Below are 21,707 nucleotides of genomic sequence, written 5' to 3'. Positions count from 1 at the left end.
TTGTGAATTATAGGTTGAATAAAAAAAGTTTATCAATATTAATAAATTAATTATAATTAAACACAATTAGACGTTTTTTACATTTAAAAAATAAGCCAACAAATTTTAAGTGCAAGAACTTTTCAGTGCACTCCCAACGAAAATCGTAAAAAAATATCACCGAGTGAGAAATAAATAACTATATCTACAACACCTACAATTTTTATTTTATAATGAAAATCAAAAATTAAGATTTAGCGTCATTATTCATTACTGCAGATAGCAGTGGCGAAGAGTAGAGGTAGGGTGTTAAAATTCAACATAAATAGTGCACACTAAACTTTGTCAGTCATACTTATTTATTTTCATCGAACTAAAGACTACAATGGGTAAATATTATTTTGTTAGTTTTTTAAATTTAAGTAAACCCTGTCTAATCCAAGCCATAGTAGATAATAGTCAAAAAATATTCGTTTATCTAGAAAATATTTTTATCGATTATGGGTTGGTTTAGGTAGGGCTTAATGAATTTATAAAAAAATAACCAACACCATCTTTTGTAATAATATGTATTAGTAATTCAACGAAAATAAATAAGTAGGACCGAAAAAATGGTAAAAATGGTCCGATAAAAAAAACTTTTTTTATCGGATCGCCTATAGCATACCTACTTAAACTATAATAGTTTAAGCCATAATAATTATGGCTTACGCAGGGTAAATTTTTTTTAAATTAACTAATACTCTCCGCATGTTGTAGTATTAGTTCAATGAAAACAAATACTTATAACTGACAAAGCTTAGTGTGCACTATTTATGGCGGATCCTAAGAGCCTACCTCCACCCTTCACCTCCAAAAGTTTTTATTAAAAATACGTTATTTTCATATAGTAATATAGATTAACACAAAGACGTGAAAGAAAACCTTGCTATATTATACGGATGGAGATTCAATATTATTCCTAAGCTGAAGTCAACCTGACAGCAGCTGTTATTAGTTATTGACAAAGATATTGAAGAAATCCTTATTCTGCCAGATGGAGTCTTTTGTCGGCTCCTTATCAAGTAAATTTTAGGTTGTTGTAAAGGACATTTTTTCTAATATTAATACTATCGACTGGAGGTACTTGATGGAATTTGAATTTAAATTCTAATGGATTTAAGTTGTGTACTATTCCATTTGAGTAGTTTTATATATATATCTTTTGTGTGTGTTTGCCTTTTGGTGAGTAAACACAGCGCCTGAAGATGCAGAAGCCCGGGTTGCAAAAAACGACTCAAATGGAAAAGTACAAAACTTAAATCCATTAGAATTTAAATAACGATAGTTGAATCTATAAAAACAAACTTGTATCACTAATATAAAGCATTTTTATCTAACTGTGATCCTAGAAAATAAATATAGCATGACAAGAGTATGATGTTAACTACTAATATAAAATTTACGAATCCGAAGTAAAATATAAGCCAATTTAATCATTATTCTTTTTAACCACTTTTTAAGCATCATTTCTAAGTTTTCAAAGATAGTTTGACAGTTTTGATGAGTAAATTACATAATATTATTTGAAAACTTACCCTATTATGCCTTTCTGGCCTCGTCTGTTGGATCAAGAGTTTTCCTGGTCCTTCTCTGTACTGGACTTCCAGGGCATCTCGCGGAGGCTGTTTGGTACCGCAGTTCTTATTCCTCCTCTTGCGATGCCCTCGTCGTTTCTTTCCTCCTCCTTTCCTCTTTTTATGCTCTCCATTTTTCTGATTGTTTCTCCTTTTGTGATTATTAAATTTGAATTGGTTATTGTTGTGTCCAGGGTTTCTCACGGCAGACCGCTTGTAGATGACGTGTGGATGATCAGCGCCGTCTTCAGTTGGTGTATGCTGGAGAGAAGGCTCCACCCAATATTCGCCGTGCTCCGTTCGCAAAAGACCAGCCTGTAGAAAAACAGAAAAACATAATTATTTAATTGTACTATAAAACTGACGGTGTGCCGCAATATACATTGTGATGCGAGCAATTAATTGGCAGGTGTGCTATAATTTTTAAAGTGTGTTTATGTATGTGGTTCATTTTCATCTATTGGGGAAAAGACAATAAAGAGTATTCTCAGAGATGTGAGAGAAATCGTCATAGTCGATTTTCACTATCAAAAATTGAAATCTTTAATAATATTTGAGTAGCTCTTTCAAGCATCGATTTAGACAAAAAAAAGTATTCTCTTTTATTACTTATCATTATCAGTTATTTTCTTTTATTTAGTTTTAAAATAAAATATGAATAAACATTTTAACCCATTGCCAACCGGAAAGAGATGACCGTATACTATACGGTCTCAAATTTTATTAGATTCAATATGAATTCAATTTTCCTAGCTGATTTTGGCAGAATTCATGAATTCAAGAATGAAAACCTAACCTAACCTAACAAATAATCCAGTATATCGGCTATTTTCAAAATTTGCTGCTGGCTTCCTGTAAACCGACAAGAACCGTGTTTTATTTAGATATGAATTTTATGTCAGTACTATACGACCCAAAGAGGTTGGACGGTCTTTAATATAGGCCATATATTTGCGATGCAATATTTCACGATGAAGTGTATTACAATATTAGTATTACAAGTGTATATACAAGTTTCCGGACACGTTGCCAACGATGGGTTGACGATGCAACACATATAGATGAACAAACACTGACGAATCCTATCACATTTTAATAGTTCGAGAGAAAAACTTTATATAGAAACACTAGTGAGTACTATTTTCTATATTCCTTTTAACACTATAACAAACTATGCGGCAACAATGACAGTAGTGTAGTGAAAGTAGTGAAATATAAGTGTAGTAATAATGAAGAATATCAGAAAACCGGACAGAGTGCAGGCGTCTGCATGATGCGACCAAGGTCAACGTCTATATAATTGTTATGAAACATTTCTGTTGACATGACGTCAGTGACGTCCCTAGACAGCAGGCCGCCCCTAGGCAGCGCCAAAATACACCTCATTCTTTTTTATTTTTATTTATTATTTTACTTTTTTTATTATTTATGTTACACAGTATTTTTTATCATCCTTCCATGACTCCAATACCTAAGAAATGTGTTGTAGGGATACATTACTAACAAAATATAGACGGTAATTATTCGCAAATCTGCTCGTCTCGTTTCTGGCACCAAGGATGCCGAAGGGCGACGGAAGTAAACTAGACATCGCGAACCCAACAAAAAAATTACAGTCCTGTTAAACCTTTTATGTTAATACATTATGTTTCCAACCAGTAAGCCGAATTTTTAATGGAGAGATATTTTCGTTATTACTAAGTTTAGGTAGCTATTTCTCTTCGATTTGCTGCCCTTCGAATAACTGCCGCCCCCAAGCGACGCTCAATCTGCCTACTGTCATCTCCCTCCATTTTCGAAAGTGAAAAGATGCTGTCACTTTTATTTTTTCGTCTGGGTTCGGGACTTGGAGGTGGACAAATAACACACCGGAATTGTGGTCAGAAACGACGAGTTTTATTTGCGTTAATATCTACTAAGTTACTATATTTTATATATTTTTTTACAGAGGACGAAATGTATATGTTTACGATTTGGCTGTCTGCCACGTTCTGTCGCGCCAAAAAAAAACGGCCGCTTACGAAGCGATACCAATGCGGCCGTTGCCAATATGAAATTTTGCCGCCAACCATGTACAACGTTGCCGGTTTATTATTATTTATTTTCGTAATCAACCCTTACTATTTGTCGGCCCGGTACTGATTAGGGCTTCTCCAGATTCACAGAGACATCCCCAAATGGGGACCATTTGGGAGTGTAACACTACCCCCACGGGACGTCACTGCATGACGTAATAGAATAGTTTGTCGTTACAAAAAAAGGTTACGAAGCACTGCTCTAGAGATAGTGACTCAGTTCAATTAATTAATTTCAATTAAATTAATTAATTTGCGAAAGTACACTGAGTCGTAAATATATGAGAATTTTCAACGTCATCCAAGACATATGACATCACGAATTAAAGCATGAAGTTCAGAGTAGTTACTTAATAATATGATCAACAATTTGTTGAATACTATTTTACGTGAAACCGGTTCTGAACTAGATACACACACTTCCAGTGGCGAAGGGTGACTTTTGGAAAGAGATAGGCTGTGGAGTAACCACGCTTGTCAGATATATTTACGGGAAATAAGAAGTTTACCCAATATTACTACTGATGAATAGGTACACTAAATCGATGAAATTTCAAAAGCTCAATTAGTTTGATATAATTAGTTTATAAATAAGCAATTAGTTTGAATTATGTATTTTCCTAAACATTTATAAACGTAACATACACTCAAAATATATTTATTACCTATCATCTTTGAAAATATCCGTTGTTCTATAACAATTTATAATTTAACCCGTACAACTAGACATTTTAAAAAATACTTCTATATTATTTAAAACACAGACTTAGATACAATATCAGATAACTGACCAGTAACTGATAAATAAAAATCGCGAGATAAATTATTTTATATTTTCAACAACGGTCAATATTTATATGTGATTGAATCCCATAGAAATTATTTTTTAAATTACCTTTTTATTAATAATTATTTGAATAAATGTGCTCTTGCGGACGTAAGCGCTAACTAAGCAACCTATGATTTCAGAATAAAAAGCCAGACAGTGACTGGCGTCGCGTGACTGAAATGCATACAAACCAAATCTTAAATTCCCATCGAATATTTCATAATATAGTTGAAGCCAAGCGGCGCTATTCGCGTTAGTTATGGTTATAAACCTTACTAAATAAAATAAAACTATGTACTTCCAAATTCTGACGATACGTCATGACTCTCAATTGTCTTGGATTTTTCAGTGTATTTATTTATTTTTTAAATTAAATTATTTACTTGAAGATCTATTTTTCTTAGAAGGTAGGCTTTAAATAATCGCCTACTATGGAGCCTTCGCCACTGTACACTTCACCACAATACAAAACTGCTGTATACATTCCAACCATATCCGATCCTAATAGGATCATATGGGCCTCCACAGAGTAGAGGTTTGTATTAACAGATTTTGTTTTTTACGAGAAATGGATGGCAGCCACTTGCTCAACCTATTAGGTCCATACCCTGACTCACACATAAATTGAAAAACAATATATGTACTTGCCAGATCTAGGATTTGAACCTGGGACCCACGGCGTGATAGTCCAACGCTTAAGCCGCGCGGCCACCGTGGGCATCACATTAGTGATAACTAAATTTATTTGATAATCTATTGAATTCTATTTATATTATTTACTAGTTATTATTAATTTATTTTATTGTGTTAACTGTCAATTCATGGTGGAAATGCATTGTATTATTAAATTAAATAAAACGCAAATTTTATCGTACTGATTTCTCTTTTATTAAATATAACTTGACCGGTTTCGTCCGCCTCGGAGGGACATTTTCAGCTTCAATTTGCGTTTTATAAGAATTAATAATAGTTGTAATTGGTTTATTTTTTACTATTATTTTACTAACATAATCAATAATCGCTCTATATATGAGTATATCAGTGGCGAAGGGTGGAGGTAGGCTGTTAAGATCCGCCATAAATAGTGCACACTAACTCTGTCAGTCTTACGTATTTGTTTTCATTCAAATAAGAAAACAATTTACAGACGGTGATGGTTAGTTTTTAAAATTCAGTTAAAAACCCTGCGAAACCAAGCCACAATAAATAATTTATTAAATTATTTATAAAATATCTAAAACTATACAATTATTAAATCATACATAACATTGGATATTTTATAGATAGAATAATATTTTTATCTATTATAGGTTGGTTTCGGCATTCGGGCTTAATGAATTTAAAAAAATTAACCAACAATATGTGTAATATTATGTGTCCTTAATCCAATGAAAACAAATAAGTATGACTGGAAAAGTATGCACTATCTTTGTCGGATCTCCCATAGCATACCTAAGCTATTATGGTTTGGTTTAGGCAGGGTTTAATCGTTTTTTTTATAACTAACCAGGAGCATCTATAAATTGTATTCTTAATTGGATGAAAACAAATAATTAGTATGACTGAAAAAGTTTAATGTGCATTTTTATGGCGGACCTTAACAGCCTACCTCCACCAATCGCCACTGCTATTAGCTGCCAATTGAATTTCCGTCTTCATAAAGTTCGTATGTATAACCACAATTCTAACTCCTTTAGCTATTAAAATAATTGTGTTAATATCCCAAGTTAGTGCAAATACAGTGATATTCGTTCCTCAGACGATATTGATGCCCATATTAAATGTATTTAAGGCATATAGCATGGGTAGCCAACCTTTTCAGCAGCCGGGCCAGATTCTAAAAATCAGATTTCCTACCGGGCCGCACAACCGATTTTTTTATTATACAAAACAAAAAAGAAATATATATTATATATTAATGAAATAAAAAAAATGAGAATCAAACATATTTATTAGATTGGACTTTTTTAAATAATAAAACTTAAACAAAATAAAAATAATAAATTTTAGAGAGAAGTGTGATTTTGTGTGGCAGAGCTAAGTGCATCAATATCGATATCGAGTGAGGTTGTTCCTACACGCAAACAGTTTTCCAAATGCACATCAGTGATTCATGTTCTCATTCGGGATTTGATATGCTTCATCCGACTAAAAAGCTGTTCACACGTGTAAGTGTTTCCAAATAGCGAAGTCATCATGAGAGCATGTTTGTAAAATGCAGAATATTTCTCCTTGTTATAAAATTTCAAACCAACCTGATGGAATTTCTCCTTTAAATGTTCATCGCAACATATTTCACAATGTTCCATTTGTAAATTTCCCAGTAATAAATTCACGTCTACGGAAAATTGCGTTGCAAATGCTGCAAAAAGCACACGGTGCTTTTTAAAATCTTCAGTCAATATCGAATTCTGCTCCACGGGCCACATGTTGACACCCAGTGGGTCGCGGGTTGGCAACCCATGGCTTATAGTATTCCTTATTCTTTAGTTAATAATATTACACAAACATAATACTATATTTAAGCAAATATTTGATGTCTTGTATTCTTTTGTGTGATAGTTGTTTTTTGTAAATTAGTATCCTTAAATATAAGTTAATGGACACTACATACTGACTTCGGAATTGTAAGATTTTAACCTTAAATTATTTTTTATTCAAATAGCGTAGAACGTAAACATATTATCCATACAGCACCTTGATTTTAAATCTTATTGCCTGTAATATTTTAAGGACGGCTTCCAAAATACTAATTATTATGTATTTTTGAGGATGATCCTGTCTGTTTCGGTAAGATGTGTAGGACAAAACTGTTATAATTAAAGTCTTGATAATAAGTGTGACAACCGAAATAGTTCTCGACTAATAAACTATTTTGTAATATTTTATCAACAATAATTATAAGCTGTCAAAAAGGGTTACATGTAAGTTGTACGTATGCAGTTCACCGTGGGACACTTATGCGCCGCAGTACGTGAAACATAAGTTCGTATAACATTTTATCAAATGACGAGTTCTTCGTTGAACATTTCACCGTGGAATACATTTGTACGTATCTTACAAAATGCGGCGATAGTTTGCAAATAGCACTGTTCCAATTAGATTAACCCTAACCTAACCTAACCTAGTAAAGACATCTCATAAAATTCGCCACATGTTGTAGCATACGTACAAAAATACTCATGTTTCACGTACTGCGGCGCACGAATAAGTGTCCTGCGGTGAACTGTTTACGTTAGAGGTGGGAAAACTGGTCAATTTTGATGACTACGTATACTTACTGACAGTATAAAAAATACTTCGTATCAAAACTTGTTCCAAAATACTCACTAGTATTTGGAATACTATATAGATTGTAGAGCGTTTGGCGTGCGTAGTCTCATACTAAACTAGAACCAAAACTTAACTCCATATTAGTATTTGAAATATCGGCTTCAATAGAATCGCTAAAAATACACTGAGCTGGTCTTTTCGGAATGTCCCATTTATTATAAAATTTTAAACACAGTCATTTAAAATTTATGAGTTGTTTTTATGTTATGTTATAATATTCTGTTGACAAAAAATGAAGAACAATCATTTTTTTATTGTAGACTGCGTCACCTCAGTCACTCACCACATTTCCGAGGGAATAATATGCTGCTACAGAAAATTTATGAACTATTGTTCATACGTCATAAGATGATGTCATTCGCATGCATAGACTAATAAATTAAAATATATTTGTATTCGAGTGCGCATTTAATGTCAATAGTATTGAAAGTTTACCAGATAGCCAGCGACTCGCGATGATATTATGTTCATTGGGCCACACGTACTGAGTATGGGTAGTTTCATCCGATACTTGAGTAGACAAACTGGTGACAGTATTTCCAACTCACCTCTAGTTTACGTACAAATTTCCGGATACGGTCAAAAAGAGTTTAGAAAGATTTAACGCTACATTCCATATGCGTTTTTTTTCTAAATGCCCATTCGAAAATGTTAGATCCAGCACCAAAAAATTAACACTTAATTGGCAACGATAGATACAGCGCTCTTACGATCAATTAATGATTATTTGTATATATTGGCGAATGAAACAATTTTTGTTGGCGAAAAATCATCAATTTTAACTTGGCCAATGAAAAATTTCACGGTTAGCAAGAAAAAATTGCCAGAAATCAATTTACCGTGCGTATTTATTTATTAACGGCCGGCTCTGTGTATAATCAATTTGATAATGATATGTTTTAACCACGAAAACTACACATGTTAATAAATATATATATATAAAAAAAACAGAGTAATAAATGAGTTAGCGAACATGTTAATATTGAAACAAGATATTAGATGGCATATGGCAAACAGGGGCAGATTGGCAACAACTTTAATCAATATTTATATAGGTAATATTAACAATATTGAGCTGTATGTCTAGTATAAATAAATATTAAAATAGTGGTTAAAACGCATTTCTTTTTTCTTTCGACCATATCCGATACTAATAGGATCATATGGGCCTCCATAGAGTAGAGGTTTGTATTGACAGATTTTGTTTTTTACGAGAAATGGATATCAGCCACTTGCTCAACCTATTAGGTCCATACCCTGACACCCACAAATTGAAAAACAATATGTGTACTTGCCAGACCCAGGATTCGAACCTGGGACCCACGGCGTGCGCGGCCACCGTGGTAACGCATTTAATGAGGCATTAATCGATACAACTTAGTCGCAAAATCTCAAAATGTAAATGTTTCGTTATAGGTATACGCTACATGCGAACATCCCATATATGGTAACAATATAAGAAATATGCAGTCTGTACACCATGTCACTACATATTATGTTCACGGTTATTGGTCGTGTATGAATGTTGCTTCACTGTACTTTCATATACTTACTTACATTTCATGTATAGTAAATAAGTCGCCGGTGGCGCAATTTTTTATCCTAGATATAAATTAAAAAAGTATACTTGCTCAATACTACATATTTTTGTATTTAGCCTTTTAATTGCTCTATAAAAATGTTGTAGACAAAAAATTAAATAGTCACTGAAAAAACCTCAATATTAAATTGAACACGTTAGCAGAATGGGTTAAAGACATGAATGAAAATTTACGATATCAACCCTTATTGAAATGTACATATTATAATTTATCTTTGGTATGAAAGTTAATGGATTAACTGATAGACTGGTGAAAAATAATAAAAAATGTTGAAGGTAGCTGATGGAAAACCATTGTACAATAATCCACATGGTATTATATTGTTCAGGACCCGTTTCGTAAGCTTTAAAGAGTATTGACTACATCGTTTTATGATATCTAATTCACGTAATTTATATACAACAAGGGCGAAGAAAAACATGTTACATAAATATATTATATGTGTAGGCATACTTTGTTTTTATAGTACCTATCTACATATTGCTGTATAGATACAGACATCGATTGATTACTAGTTCGACTCTGGCGGCGAATTAAAAATAATGAATAAATGATAACATTTATTTTGCATGTAGCCTTGCAAAAAAAACCAATGATTCTTTCCAATATGTAATACACTATCTATATTTACATAGGTATGTATACGCTAATGATTTTTATTGATTATGTTGTTTTTACATATCTATTTACATTGAATAAAAAATGTACATGATAAATTTGGAATGACTTGGTATTTACATTAAATTGCATCTAGACGTGTGTATGTGTTTTTTAGATTTAAATTTTTAATCAATAAAATTTGTATTCAAACATTAAATTGGATGTTTTAGTAAGTATCTAGTAGGGATTTCAATACCGGGATTTAGGGTACAGTATTTTAAATTCAGATTCCCGGTATCTTAAGTATTTATTTCAGTTCCCATTATTTCTGAGTTCCCTGCTTAGTAACTAGTAGGATACAATTATTCATTGAATCCGCAAAGCTATACCGAAAAAGGTGTACTTATTAATTTTAGATAATATGTACCATTTTACAACGTTTTTATTAGCTCGTATTCTTATTTGTCCGGTACAAATCTTGCAATCGATTTTTAACTAACTTCCCGACTAGCTAGACATTTGAAACTTTCAGAATATATCAGAACACGATGCCAATGCATTTTTTAATACTTTTGACAATCTTTAAGTAGAATTGAATTCATTTTTAGTTAATTCTGTTTTGTATGAAAAGTTATTTCGATAGCATTATTGGTTGCTACGGGGTCCTAGCAACTAAATTATTAAATAATATAAACGTGCGATATGGAAATCTATATGGAATGACATTTCATTATTCAGTATTTCTATCAAGTACATTTTTTTGATCGTTCAAGTTTATATGATTCAACATAAAATTTAAAAACGTTGTATTTAAAAAGTTCTTTTTATCTTGTAATTATTGTAGATTGACTTCAAGTATTTCCATCCGATAATCAATATTTAAAATATTGTTTATCAGTTTGTTTCCATTCGTATGAAAAAAACAGACGAACAGAAACGTGAGAAGTGAGAAAAAAGCTTTTCAAACTTGGAACGAAATAAGATATCTTTGAATTTATTACGTGTCTGAATAAACTTTTACTAGCAAGAAAAACTGAACTTTCTAAGTTTAAGTGTTATTTATATACGTAACAAATGTAAAAGTGTTATGTAGTCCCAGAAAGAAATTTATAAAAGACAGTGAGAATTTATTACAAAAAAAGATAACGAGGTAAAAAAAAGTTTTCAGCTGATATAGATTCAAATTTTAATTTATTAAAGTTTTTCAGTTTACCATTATCATTTTTTGCGATCCGGATTCCGTCTTTAGGTGTTTTCAGGTAATATTTTCACACCCACCAATGGCAAACGTATGATATAGGTATACATAATATACGTATACCTACATAATTTTGAAAACACTTCTGAGAAAATATAGGTACTATAACCAATAGAATTTTCGGTACTGTTCGGTTATCAGGAATACAGCGGAAAACATTTTTTGAAAATAACCGATAAACTGGATTATTTGTTAGGTTAACCAAACCCAACCTAACCTAAACTAATCCAAACTAACAAATAATCCAGTATATCGGGTATTTTCAAAATGTGTTTTCCGCTGTATTCCTGATAACCGAACAGTACCGAATTTTCTTTTCTAAAAATCGTAGGAATCGAACCTGCATCTCTTGGGTATCGCGCCCATGCACATATACCACTATGCTAAAGGCGTCATACTTAATTGCGACAAATTTTAAATAATCACTTACTCTTCTGAAGCGCTTTCCAAATTGAGATACATTTGTTATTTATAAAAGGTTGTGAAGATACATTATGCCTGGGTAAAGCTTTTTTAAACACCCACGATGGCCGCGCGACTTAAGCGTTGGCCTATTGCGTCGTGGGTCCCAGGTTCGAATCCTGGTTCTGGCAAGTACACATATTGTTTTTCAATTTGTGTATGAGACAGAGTATGTACCTAATAGGTTGAGCAGGTGGCTCACATCCGTTCCTCGTAAAACCAAAATCTATCAATACAAACCTACACTCTGTGGAGGCCCATATGATCCTATTAGGATCGGACATGGTCGAAAGAAGAAGAAAAAAAGCTTTTTTTTACCCATCCATTGAAACTTTTGTACATAAAAGTATAAAACAACAATTTTCTAAGCAAAAGCGATAAGTATGTAGAAGAGTCAATAATTTTTCACAAAACCATTTCGGTGTTGGACTGATCAATCGCATCCCCAGTATTTTTACTCTCAGTTTACCATACATATTTAAGTATGTTCTAATTATTTTCCCGAAGTTAATGACATATTTTTGCATGTTCAATACTGATGAGAACTGTTTGAAAAAGTGCTGGAGCGCGCTTGGACCTGGAAAAAAAGTTCCGGGTCTCTACGCCGGCCCCAAAACACCAATGCTGTTGTATTTAAGAAATACTATTTAAATAAAATATTTATTTTATTCATTGAATAGTTTGGAGCTGTCAGTTAGCAATTACGGTAATTAATTGATACCTTGATTAAAAAAAAACATAAAAACCGATAGCCAACATTAACGCAATTTGATAGGCATTTCATGTAAAAACTACTAGTTAAATTCGTCGTTATTAAGTAGTGTGCCCGTAGCTTAATTGGTTAAGTACATTGGCGCAAATCCAGTGGAAACAGGTTCAAATCTCATCGGACGTGAAACAGGATTTTTTGTAGTAGGTAGGTATACCTATGAAGGGATTTCAAATTATGTGTATTTAATACCATTTAAAATTTAAACAATCTTGAGATATCGAGATATGAGTACCTATGTCAAATAATGGTACTAGCCATGTACTATAAGCTGTCCGAATGTCATCAATATTACTCCATTAGTTTAGAATTATAACATATAGGGTGAAATATATAAAAAACCTATAAATAATTACAAGATGAAAAAAGCTTTTTATATACCTACCACGTTTTTAAATTTTCTGTTGAATCATATAAACTTGACAATTCTATGTACTAATAAATACTTTTTTTTGTACCTGATAGAAATACTGAATAAATATTATAGAATACTGAAATGTCATTTTGACATTTCATAATATTGATTTCCATAGTAACGCACGTATATATTAATAATTTAGTTGCTAGGCCCTTAGCAACCAATAATAGTGAGTAGTAAATATTACTTTTAACGATTTTTTTCCGAAACATACAAAACAGGACTAATTGAAAATGAATTCAATCCTGCTTAAAGATGGCCAAAAGTATTTATTAAAAGAATGCATTGTCGTCGTGTTCTGATATATTCTAAAAGTTTCAAATGTTTAGCTAGTCGGGAAGTTAGTTAAAAATCTTCAATCGTCCAATAAAAATCTTGGAAAAAATTTGTACTGGAGATACAAGAAAAAATCTGTACCGGACAAACAAGAATACGAGCTAATAAAAACGTGGTAAAATAGTCAACGTTGATCAAACGGGGCAGGTACCTTAAAATCATAGACAGACATCTATACGTATTGTTATTATAGATATACGAGGAAACTTGAAAAAGATTAAAAATAAAATAAAAGAACAGTACAAAATAATGTAGTAGACAAAAAAAATGTATCTACTCGTATTTTTTTTTAGAATAGTAGTTTGAAATGAATGGTTTCAGGCATTGCATTCGAATTTGGTACAATTATTATCAATTTAATTGCCATTATCATAGACATTGCTGCAATTTTTTTAACCGCAAAAAATGGTGCAGAAAATAATTAGACGATAAAAAAGACATTAACGATTGCAGGGCAGGTACAGACTTTGAGATTCACATCAGTTATAATTATACTACATAAAACTAGGGTTGTACCAATGACAATAAGGATAATAACATTATTATAACTATATACTATTTACGATATATATTATTATATAGTATTTCTAGGTGAATTGTTATGTATAACTACCTACCTATTATAGCCGCATAAAAATTACTCTTTCAACCACACAATTATTTTATTTTGTCTATGGACATCAGTTCTAAAGCAGGTAAGTCCAAATTTAAGTAGACTGTGAGATACAATCCACAATACATAATAGTGTTGCAAACGGTACTATAATTATTATTATAACACTATAATTTTATTTTGATTCATTCAACATAAAATACCATATTATTTTAAACCCAAATATGCTAAAATATCATAATTTTGAAGAATTCAAGACGAAAAATGTTTCTGTACTGTAATTTTTTTCAGAAATACTATATTTCTTACAATTTTGTATTATAATAATCATATAAAATCATAGCATCACTGATATACATACAATTCATGTAAATGTTAAAAGTAAGCCTCCTTAAAAAGCTTTTATCTTCTGATTCAATCAGCTTACTATATTATACTATATACTTATTAAATGCTCATCCAAAATTGAAAACGATAGCGTTTTTTCATTCCTTGTATTTTTTTATTTCGATAATTATTATGTTTCCGATGTCGGGAATAATTTAGGCATTTTTTAGATTTCTCCTGTCCTGCGACAAATTCACATTTCATTACATATATTTACAATTATTGTAAGTATATTTTTGACTTAAAATTAAAAATATTTTTCTTTTTAATGTTTTCAGATATTTATTTATCAATTATTATAAATTATCAAAAAAATATCCCAATTCGCAAGCTTCGTATTTTCCCGCGAGGTGCCTCTGGTAGGTAAAGACATCGCTTTAACAACTATCGCTACTGAATGATATTTTAATATTAATTTTATAAAAATATATAATCAGTATAATCAGTAAAGCTGTCCACCGACATAACCACAAGCCGTTGAGTTTTTACACGGTGCATGGTACATAGGTGCACTGAGGTATGCGGCATCAAACACGACGGCTAGACGTTATAGGCTGTAGGTACACATGTTTGATAATTTTAAATAAAATTTTTGAAATAAAATCATGACCAGCTTTCTGCCGTTCACTGTAAAGTACCATAAGTCCTAGTGTGATAACGTATATAATATACAATGTCGTTTTAAAAATGCTCTCTTGGTCGGAAATTGAACATTTGAAAAATGTACGCAATATTGTCAGGAAAAAACGAACATCTATTATGGCAACCCTAATAAAAGGGACGTGAGTTCAATCTACGGATGGTACTAAATTATAATAGTATTTTTCAGATCAGGATATAGGATTCGATTTATAGATGACGCAATATGTAATTTACGAAATGGAACCTATCATCTCAAAATAAGATTGAATCTTGACTACAATGATTACAATAAAGAGCACAGCTGGGCGTCTTGTAGAATTGTATCACAATTTGTAGTTGTATCACTAAAACTTGAACTATGTTTATATATTATTTAAATTATTGACGAATGACAAATATGATTTAAATGATAAAGTTCGGGGGGACATGCTCAGCGTAGGTCAAAATGGAGCTTTTGTTCTATTTTCAAATTTCTATGATCCTGGACATACCTTAAACGTTGTAGATAATCTATTTATATAATTTTGAAGCCTTATTATCCTTTATATTTATTTTAAACATTTGATGACTGCATAAAGTATTTTTATTACATAACATAGTATTCTTTTAAACCTCTCGCTCTAATGTTTTAGAATATAGTCATATTTCAGTACATAACTGTGCAGTGGTAAGATTTTTTACATTTATTAATTTTTAAACGCATTTATAAAACCATCAGTATAATTTATGTCGACATTATTGTAATGAAATATTTACGATAAAAAATTATATTGATAATCTCTGTGATCCCAAGTTTGACAAGAATTCGGCATTTTATTATTCAAAAAATGGGCAAGATTAACACATTTGAAGATAATTTTAAAGATACTAATTATAAGCTATGTCTTTGACCATTCAAGTGTGATAAACATCCTACGAATAATGATTGCTTTATAATAATTATTGACCCAAGAATAAGGTAGTGTTTTTTTGAAATACGCTAGTCCACCCTTAATGAATTAAAAAAAAAACCAACACCATCTGTAATATTATGTATTCTTAATTCAACGAAATAGGTAAGACAAAATTGATCGCTGAACGTTAAAAAGCGGACACGTCCAGTTTTGATTATTAACCACGTCTCATATCCATATTAACTATTATTTTAATATTTTTTTACAAAAAAAAAACATCGAAAATATCAGACATTAACTACACAAGTGAAAAGCAACTTCTTCTTGTGATACGAAATCCGCCATGACACTTTGAGAAATAGAGCTCTCTGATTGGTTAGAAAGGCCTTGGTGACATAACTCACATTACTCGTTGAAAATGTGAGTTATGACACCAACAGTCAATTTTGTCAATGATTTTCACATGGTTTAAACGTTTAAAGTGACTTTTGATACCCTACTATTTTTCTTTATATATATTAATGCCTTTAGAATCACTATATATTTAACTAAAAAATGACAAAATTGCAAAATGTGAGTTATGACTCCAGGCGACTCAAATAAGTAAGACTAAACAGTGTACACTATTTTTGTTGGATCGCCCATAGTTGCATACCTAAACTATAAAGTATTTAACTCTAGTCTGGTTTAATTGAATTTTAAAAAGTTACCAGAACCATCTGCAATTTATATTCTTAGTTCAATGAAAACAAAATAAGTATGACTGACAAAGTTTAGTGTGCACTATTTATGACGGATCTTAACAGCCTTTTCCACCGTTCGCCACTGGTAAATAGCTCTTATTGGTAGGTACCTTGATCTAAAGCAAAAAGATAATATTAATGCATTTCATTTCGTCGTAATTATGTCGGACGCATATAAGACGGAATCAAATGGATGCAGGTTCGAGTGATAACTATTGTCATACTTTTATTACAACGTTTTTCTTAGGTCGTATTCTTATTTGTCCGGTGGTTGTTTGTCCGGTACAAATCTTGCAATCGAGTTTTAACTAACTTCCCGATATTTGAAACTTTTAGAATATATCAGAACACGATGCCAATGTATTTTTTAAATACTTTTAGCCATCTTTAAGTAGAATTCAATTCATTTTTAGTTAATTCTGTTTTGTATGAAAAGTTATTTCGATACCATTATTGGTTGCTAGGGGGTCCTAGCAACTAAATTATTAAATAATATATACGTGCGTTACTATGGAAATCAATATGAAATGACATTTCATTATTCAGTATTTCTATCAAGTACAAATTTTTTTGATCGTTTAAGCTAGTCAAGTCAAGTTTATATGATTCAACAGAAAATTTAAAAAAGTTGTATATAAAAAGTTCTCTTTATCTTGTTATTATTTTCTAGTAAGTATGTTTCTGAATTGTTTGAAAATTATATGATTATAGCTTATTTTATAATTTTTGAATCTCCCTTTCAAGACGTCTTACTAATTGTATGTGTCTACGTTTTATTTATAAATCTCACATCATCTGTTCCTAATTCAGCTACAACACATGAGGGCACAAGTAACAAGTCCGTTAGTTATTGCTATTAGCCATCCCCGTTAAGGGAAAATGACTCATATAGCCATAGATAATCGGCCATTAGCATTTTTAAATTAAGAAAACGACCCATTGTCTATTCCCTCCGACTAATCGATTGTCTATTGTTTTCACATCAGCTGCTAATAGAGCAGGGCTAGGAAACATTTTTGTATTAAGATTGACGATTAAGACATTAGCAATTATATTGCTGAATTATGCTCGTGGTAATTATTCAGAGTTCATTGTCAACGACCTTGTGGCGGTGACATCGAATGACCCGGTCACTAAAATCGTCTATTCAAACCAGAATCGTACTCAGATAATTTATCAGTGAAAAACAAACATTATTTAACAATTTACACACATATCACCATGTTTAAACCAATGACGATCGTATGGGCCTCCACAGAGTGAAGGTTGTATCTATTATTGACAGATTTTTATTTTTACGAGAAACAGATGTCAGTCACTTGCTCAACTCATTAGTTCCATACTTTAGGTCCAAATTAACACACTAAAAAATTAATTATTATATAATTTTGCCCGAGTTGGGATTTGAACTCCTGACTTACGTTATTATAAGGCTACACGTTACTACTTGGTCATCATGGTCGTAAACATACAACGACAAGAAAATAACGCATGATAATAAAGTTATTAATAAAAGATATCAAAGTATTGATGGTTAAATAGATTGGTATGGTAGGTATACATAATATCGTAGGGTTACTGCTAAAAGTTGGTAAGTATTGAAATTATGTTATGTAGAAATTGCAATTTGAAGTTTGACATACCCTCTAACATCAGGCAGAATGTTGAATTGTGCTAAATGTGTGTGTGTGTGTGTTCTATATTATATCGGATAAGCTTGATTTTTTTCTAGTATATATACATATTTATATAATTAGACACATAATCCATTGTTAACTCTAAATACTTAAATTATCGACATATAAACTTTTGGCAGCAACACCACGAATTATGTACTAATTTAATGATATATTTTCAAGACTGATTTACTAGTAGGTATAACATTCTTTTTATTAATAACTAGCGATGGTTCCCGATTTCGTCCATGTGAAATACGAAAAGAAAACGTAGACAGATGTTTAAAATGAAGTAATAGTCTCATTCGTAATAATTAATATAGTTCGATTTCGCACCTAACCTCATATTGTTGCAACTTATTGACACAATAGTTCGATTTTGAGTTTCATAAATACAATACGACGCCCACGGTGGCCGCGCGGCATAAGCGTTGGACTATAAAGCCGTGGGTCCCAGGTTCGAATCCTGGGTCTGGCAAGTACACATATTGTTTTTCAATTTGTGTGTGTCAGGATATGGACCTAATAGGTTGAGCAAGTTGCTGACATCCATTTCTCATAAAAAAAATCTGTCAAGACAAACTTCCACTCTGTGGAGGCCCATATGATCCTATCAGGATCGGACATGGTCATTAAAATACAATATTAAAAGTACGTTATTTCTTACGATATCATAATGATTGATCTATGTTCGTAGTAACAATGTATTTTATAAGCTGTGCAAGTTTCAACAATATTGGTCTAAACTAACAGAAATTACGATTTTTTTTTTACTATATTTATAATTTTGAAAAACCTCAAATAATAAGTAAAAAAATAATAATAAGAAATATAACTTAAATATATAAGAAATATAACTTAAATATATATAATATAAATATAAAGAAATATAAATTAAAACGCTCACTATATTCTTTCGAATGCTACGTTTTGCTATTCAGGGCATGTTAATTCATACCAATGGGTACCATGTTAATTCATGGCATAATATATTTCTTACCAATGGGCACCATCTTAATTCATGGCATAATATATTTCATACCAATGGGCACCATGTTAATTCATGGCATAATATATTTCTTACCAATGGGCACCATGTTAATTCATGGCAACATATTTTTCTTACCAATGGGCACCATCTTAATTCATGGCATAATATATTTCATACCAATGGGCACCATGTTAATTCATGGCATAATATATTTCTTACCAATGGGCACAATGTTAATTCATGGCATAATATATTTCTTACCAATGGGCACCTGACTTCAAAAATCAGAGTAAAAATGCCACATCTTTACGTTAATACTTATGTTAAGTCGACAATGATACAATTAGCGAATAAACAACACTATCTTATCTATGACGATTATGTATTTGCGATGGTTTAATCATTGGTTGTCATACCGTATCTAAATCTTTATTATATTTAATGTAAGGTCGTTATTGACTCTGTGAGTAATGGTTACTATTAAGTAGTGACCTGACTCGAATAAAAATCGGCAACACGGATGTGTAATATGTATTCTTAAGGCTATACTTCAGTTGAGGCATGGTCTGAAAAGATCGTGGCTAGGTGATGCGTGGATTGTGCAAATGACGCGTGCCGAAAGAAATATAATTTGTCATGAAAATCCAACATGCGTCCATGTAATGTTATATTTATTGTTATATTTATAATAAGAATAGTGTTAAAGACATGTTTTCTTTTTTAAGTACATACATAAAGTTTTTAAGTCATCTTTACACGATTTAAGAATATTTTCATCCGACGCCATGACAAAATAAATCGACGTGCAGACACCTCGACTCTCAGTTTCCGATTGGCGACTAGTGAGAAATTTCGTCGCACCTACTGTTGAAAATTATTTGCCGTTTCACTGAAGTACGCTCTTAATCTAACAAAATCAAATAAGTATGAATAAATTAGTGTGCATAATCTTGTCGTATTGCCCAAAGTACACCAAAACTATTCTGGTTTGGTTCCTTCTTTCTTTCGACCATGTCCGATCTTTAGGATCATATGGGCCTCCACAGAGTGGAGATTTGTATTTATTAGGTCCATTCTCTGACTCATACACAAATTGAAAAACAATATGTGTACTTGCCAGACCCAGGATTCGAACTTGGGACCCTTGACACTATAGACCGGCGCTTAAGCCATCGTGGGTGTTTGGCTTAGGCAAGGTTTAATTGATTTTTAAAAAATAATCAACATCATCTATCATCTTATAGTCTTAGTTCAATAACAACATATACGTATGACTAACAAAGTTTAATCTGCACTATTTATGGCGTATCTTAACATCCTACGTCCACCCTTCGCTACTGGTCGGTACTTATGTCGTTTTTGTATTTAATTTTTATGCATACACAAGCTTTTGGCTTAAAATTTTTAGGAAAATTTTCAGACGTCGAAGTTACTTGAAAAGCTTTTTTGTTGGGTCATGGAAAACGTACAGTATTTTTTCTAGAGATTTAGTTTGGAACGATGTATTTTGGATACTACTTACTTACTAATGTGTTGTAAAATATATTGTGATAATCTAAAAGAAAACTGTTAAAAAAGAGCACATCGTTGAGAAGGCACGAGGTATTCCATCGGCGGGGAAATAACATAGTAACTTACTATTATTTGGTGTAGTCTTTTAGAAAATATTTAGATATATTTATCGGTTTGCAGAGCAGGTAACATCTGTGGCAATTATATTAACTTTATTTATCTTTCACTGTGGCATGAGAAGGTGCATATTTGTCATAACGCGAAAATATCACAAAATAAATCAATGGTTAATGAGGCAGATTCGAATACATGATGCTTAGCAATTATTGTACAATGTATATCCTATTAGGTTACATGTAAATTGTACGTAAAACATTTCACCGTGGCATAGTTCGCCGTGAGATTTCTTATGGGAAAGAGATGACCGTATACTATACGGTCTCCAATTTTATTAGAGATTCAATTTGAACATTAATTTAATTTTCATAGATGATTTTGGCAAAATTTATGAATTCAAGAATGAAAACCTAACCTAATCTAACCTAAAAAATAATCCAGTATATCGACTATTTTAAAAATTTATTTGCTGCTGGCTTCCTGTAAAGTTAGTGTAAACCGATAAGAACCGTATTTTATTTAGACATGAATTTTATGTCAGTATTATACGACCTAAAGAGGTTGGACGGTCTTTCATGTGCGACCATTATTACAACATTTCATGGTGGAGTGTGATACGGCGAACTGCATACCTACAAGTTTACGGACACGATCCTATTAGGTATAGTGATGATCATTTTCTACCTAACTATATTTATCCCTAAGTGGCCGCAAACATTTTTTATGACATAGGGGTAGGCCCAGACATGGCCCCCATATCCTGAAGCGGGCCCCCAGGCTAGGATCTTTGGCGTGCCCCCTACCTATCTCTAAGGATAAAGGTAGTGTGGCGCTCTACAGTAGCGTTTTCCAAATGG

At 31.9% G+C, this 21,707-nt stretch overlaps 1 protein-coding gene across 1 annotated transcript in view; it reads right to left on the bottom strand.

Moving 5' to 3' along the window:
* The window catches only part of AdamTS-B (ADAM metallopeptidase with thrombospondin type 1 motif B), a 409,878-nt gene that overhangs the window by 123,310 nt on the left and 264,861 nt on the right, over positions 1-21,707 (bottom strand). The window contains exon 5 of the mRNA XM_085946122.1: positions 1,557-1,910. Within this exon, the coding sequence (XP_085802248.1) occupies positions 1,557-1,910 (354 nt within the window). The remainder of the gene's footprint in view (positions 1-1,556; positions 1,911-21,707) is intronic.

This window comes from Rhyacophila brunnea, unplaced genomic scaffold (genome assembly GCF_057557595.1).
Source record: "Rhyacophila brunnea isolate RB1 unplaced genomic scaffold, BYU_Rbru_1.0 scaffold_19, whole genome shotgun sequence".
NCBI lineage: Eukaryota > Metazoa > Arthropoda > Insecta > Trichoptera > Rhyacophilidae > Rhyacophila > Rhyacophila brunnea.
This window is presented reverse-complemented; position numbering and strand designations above follow the sequence as displayed.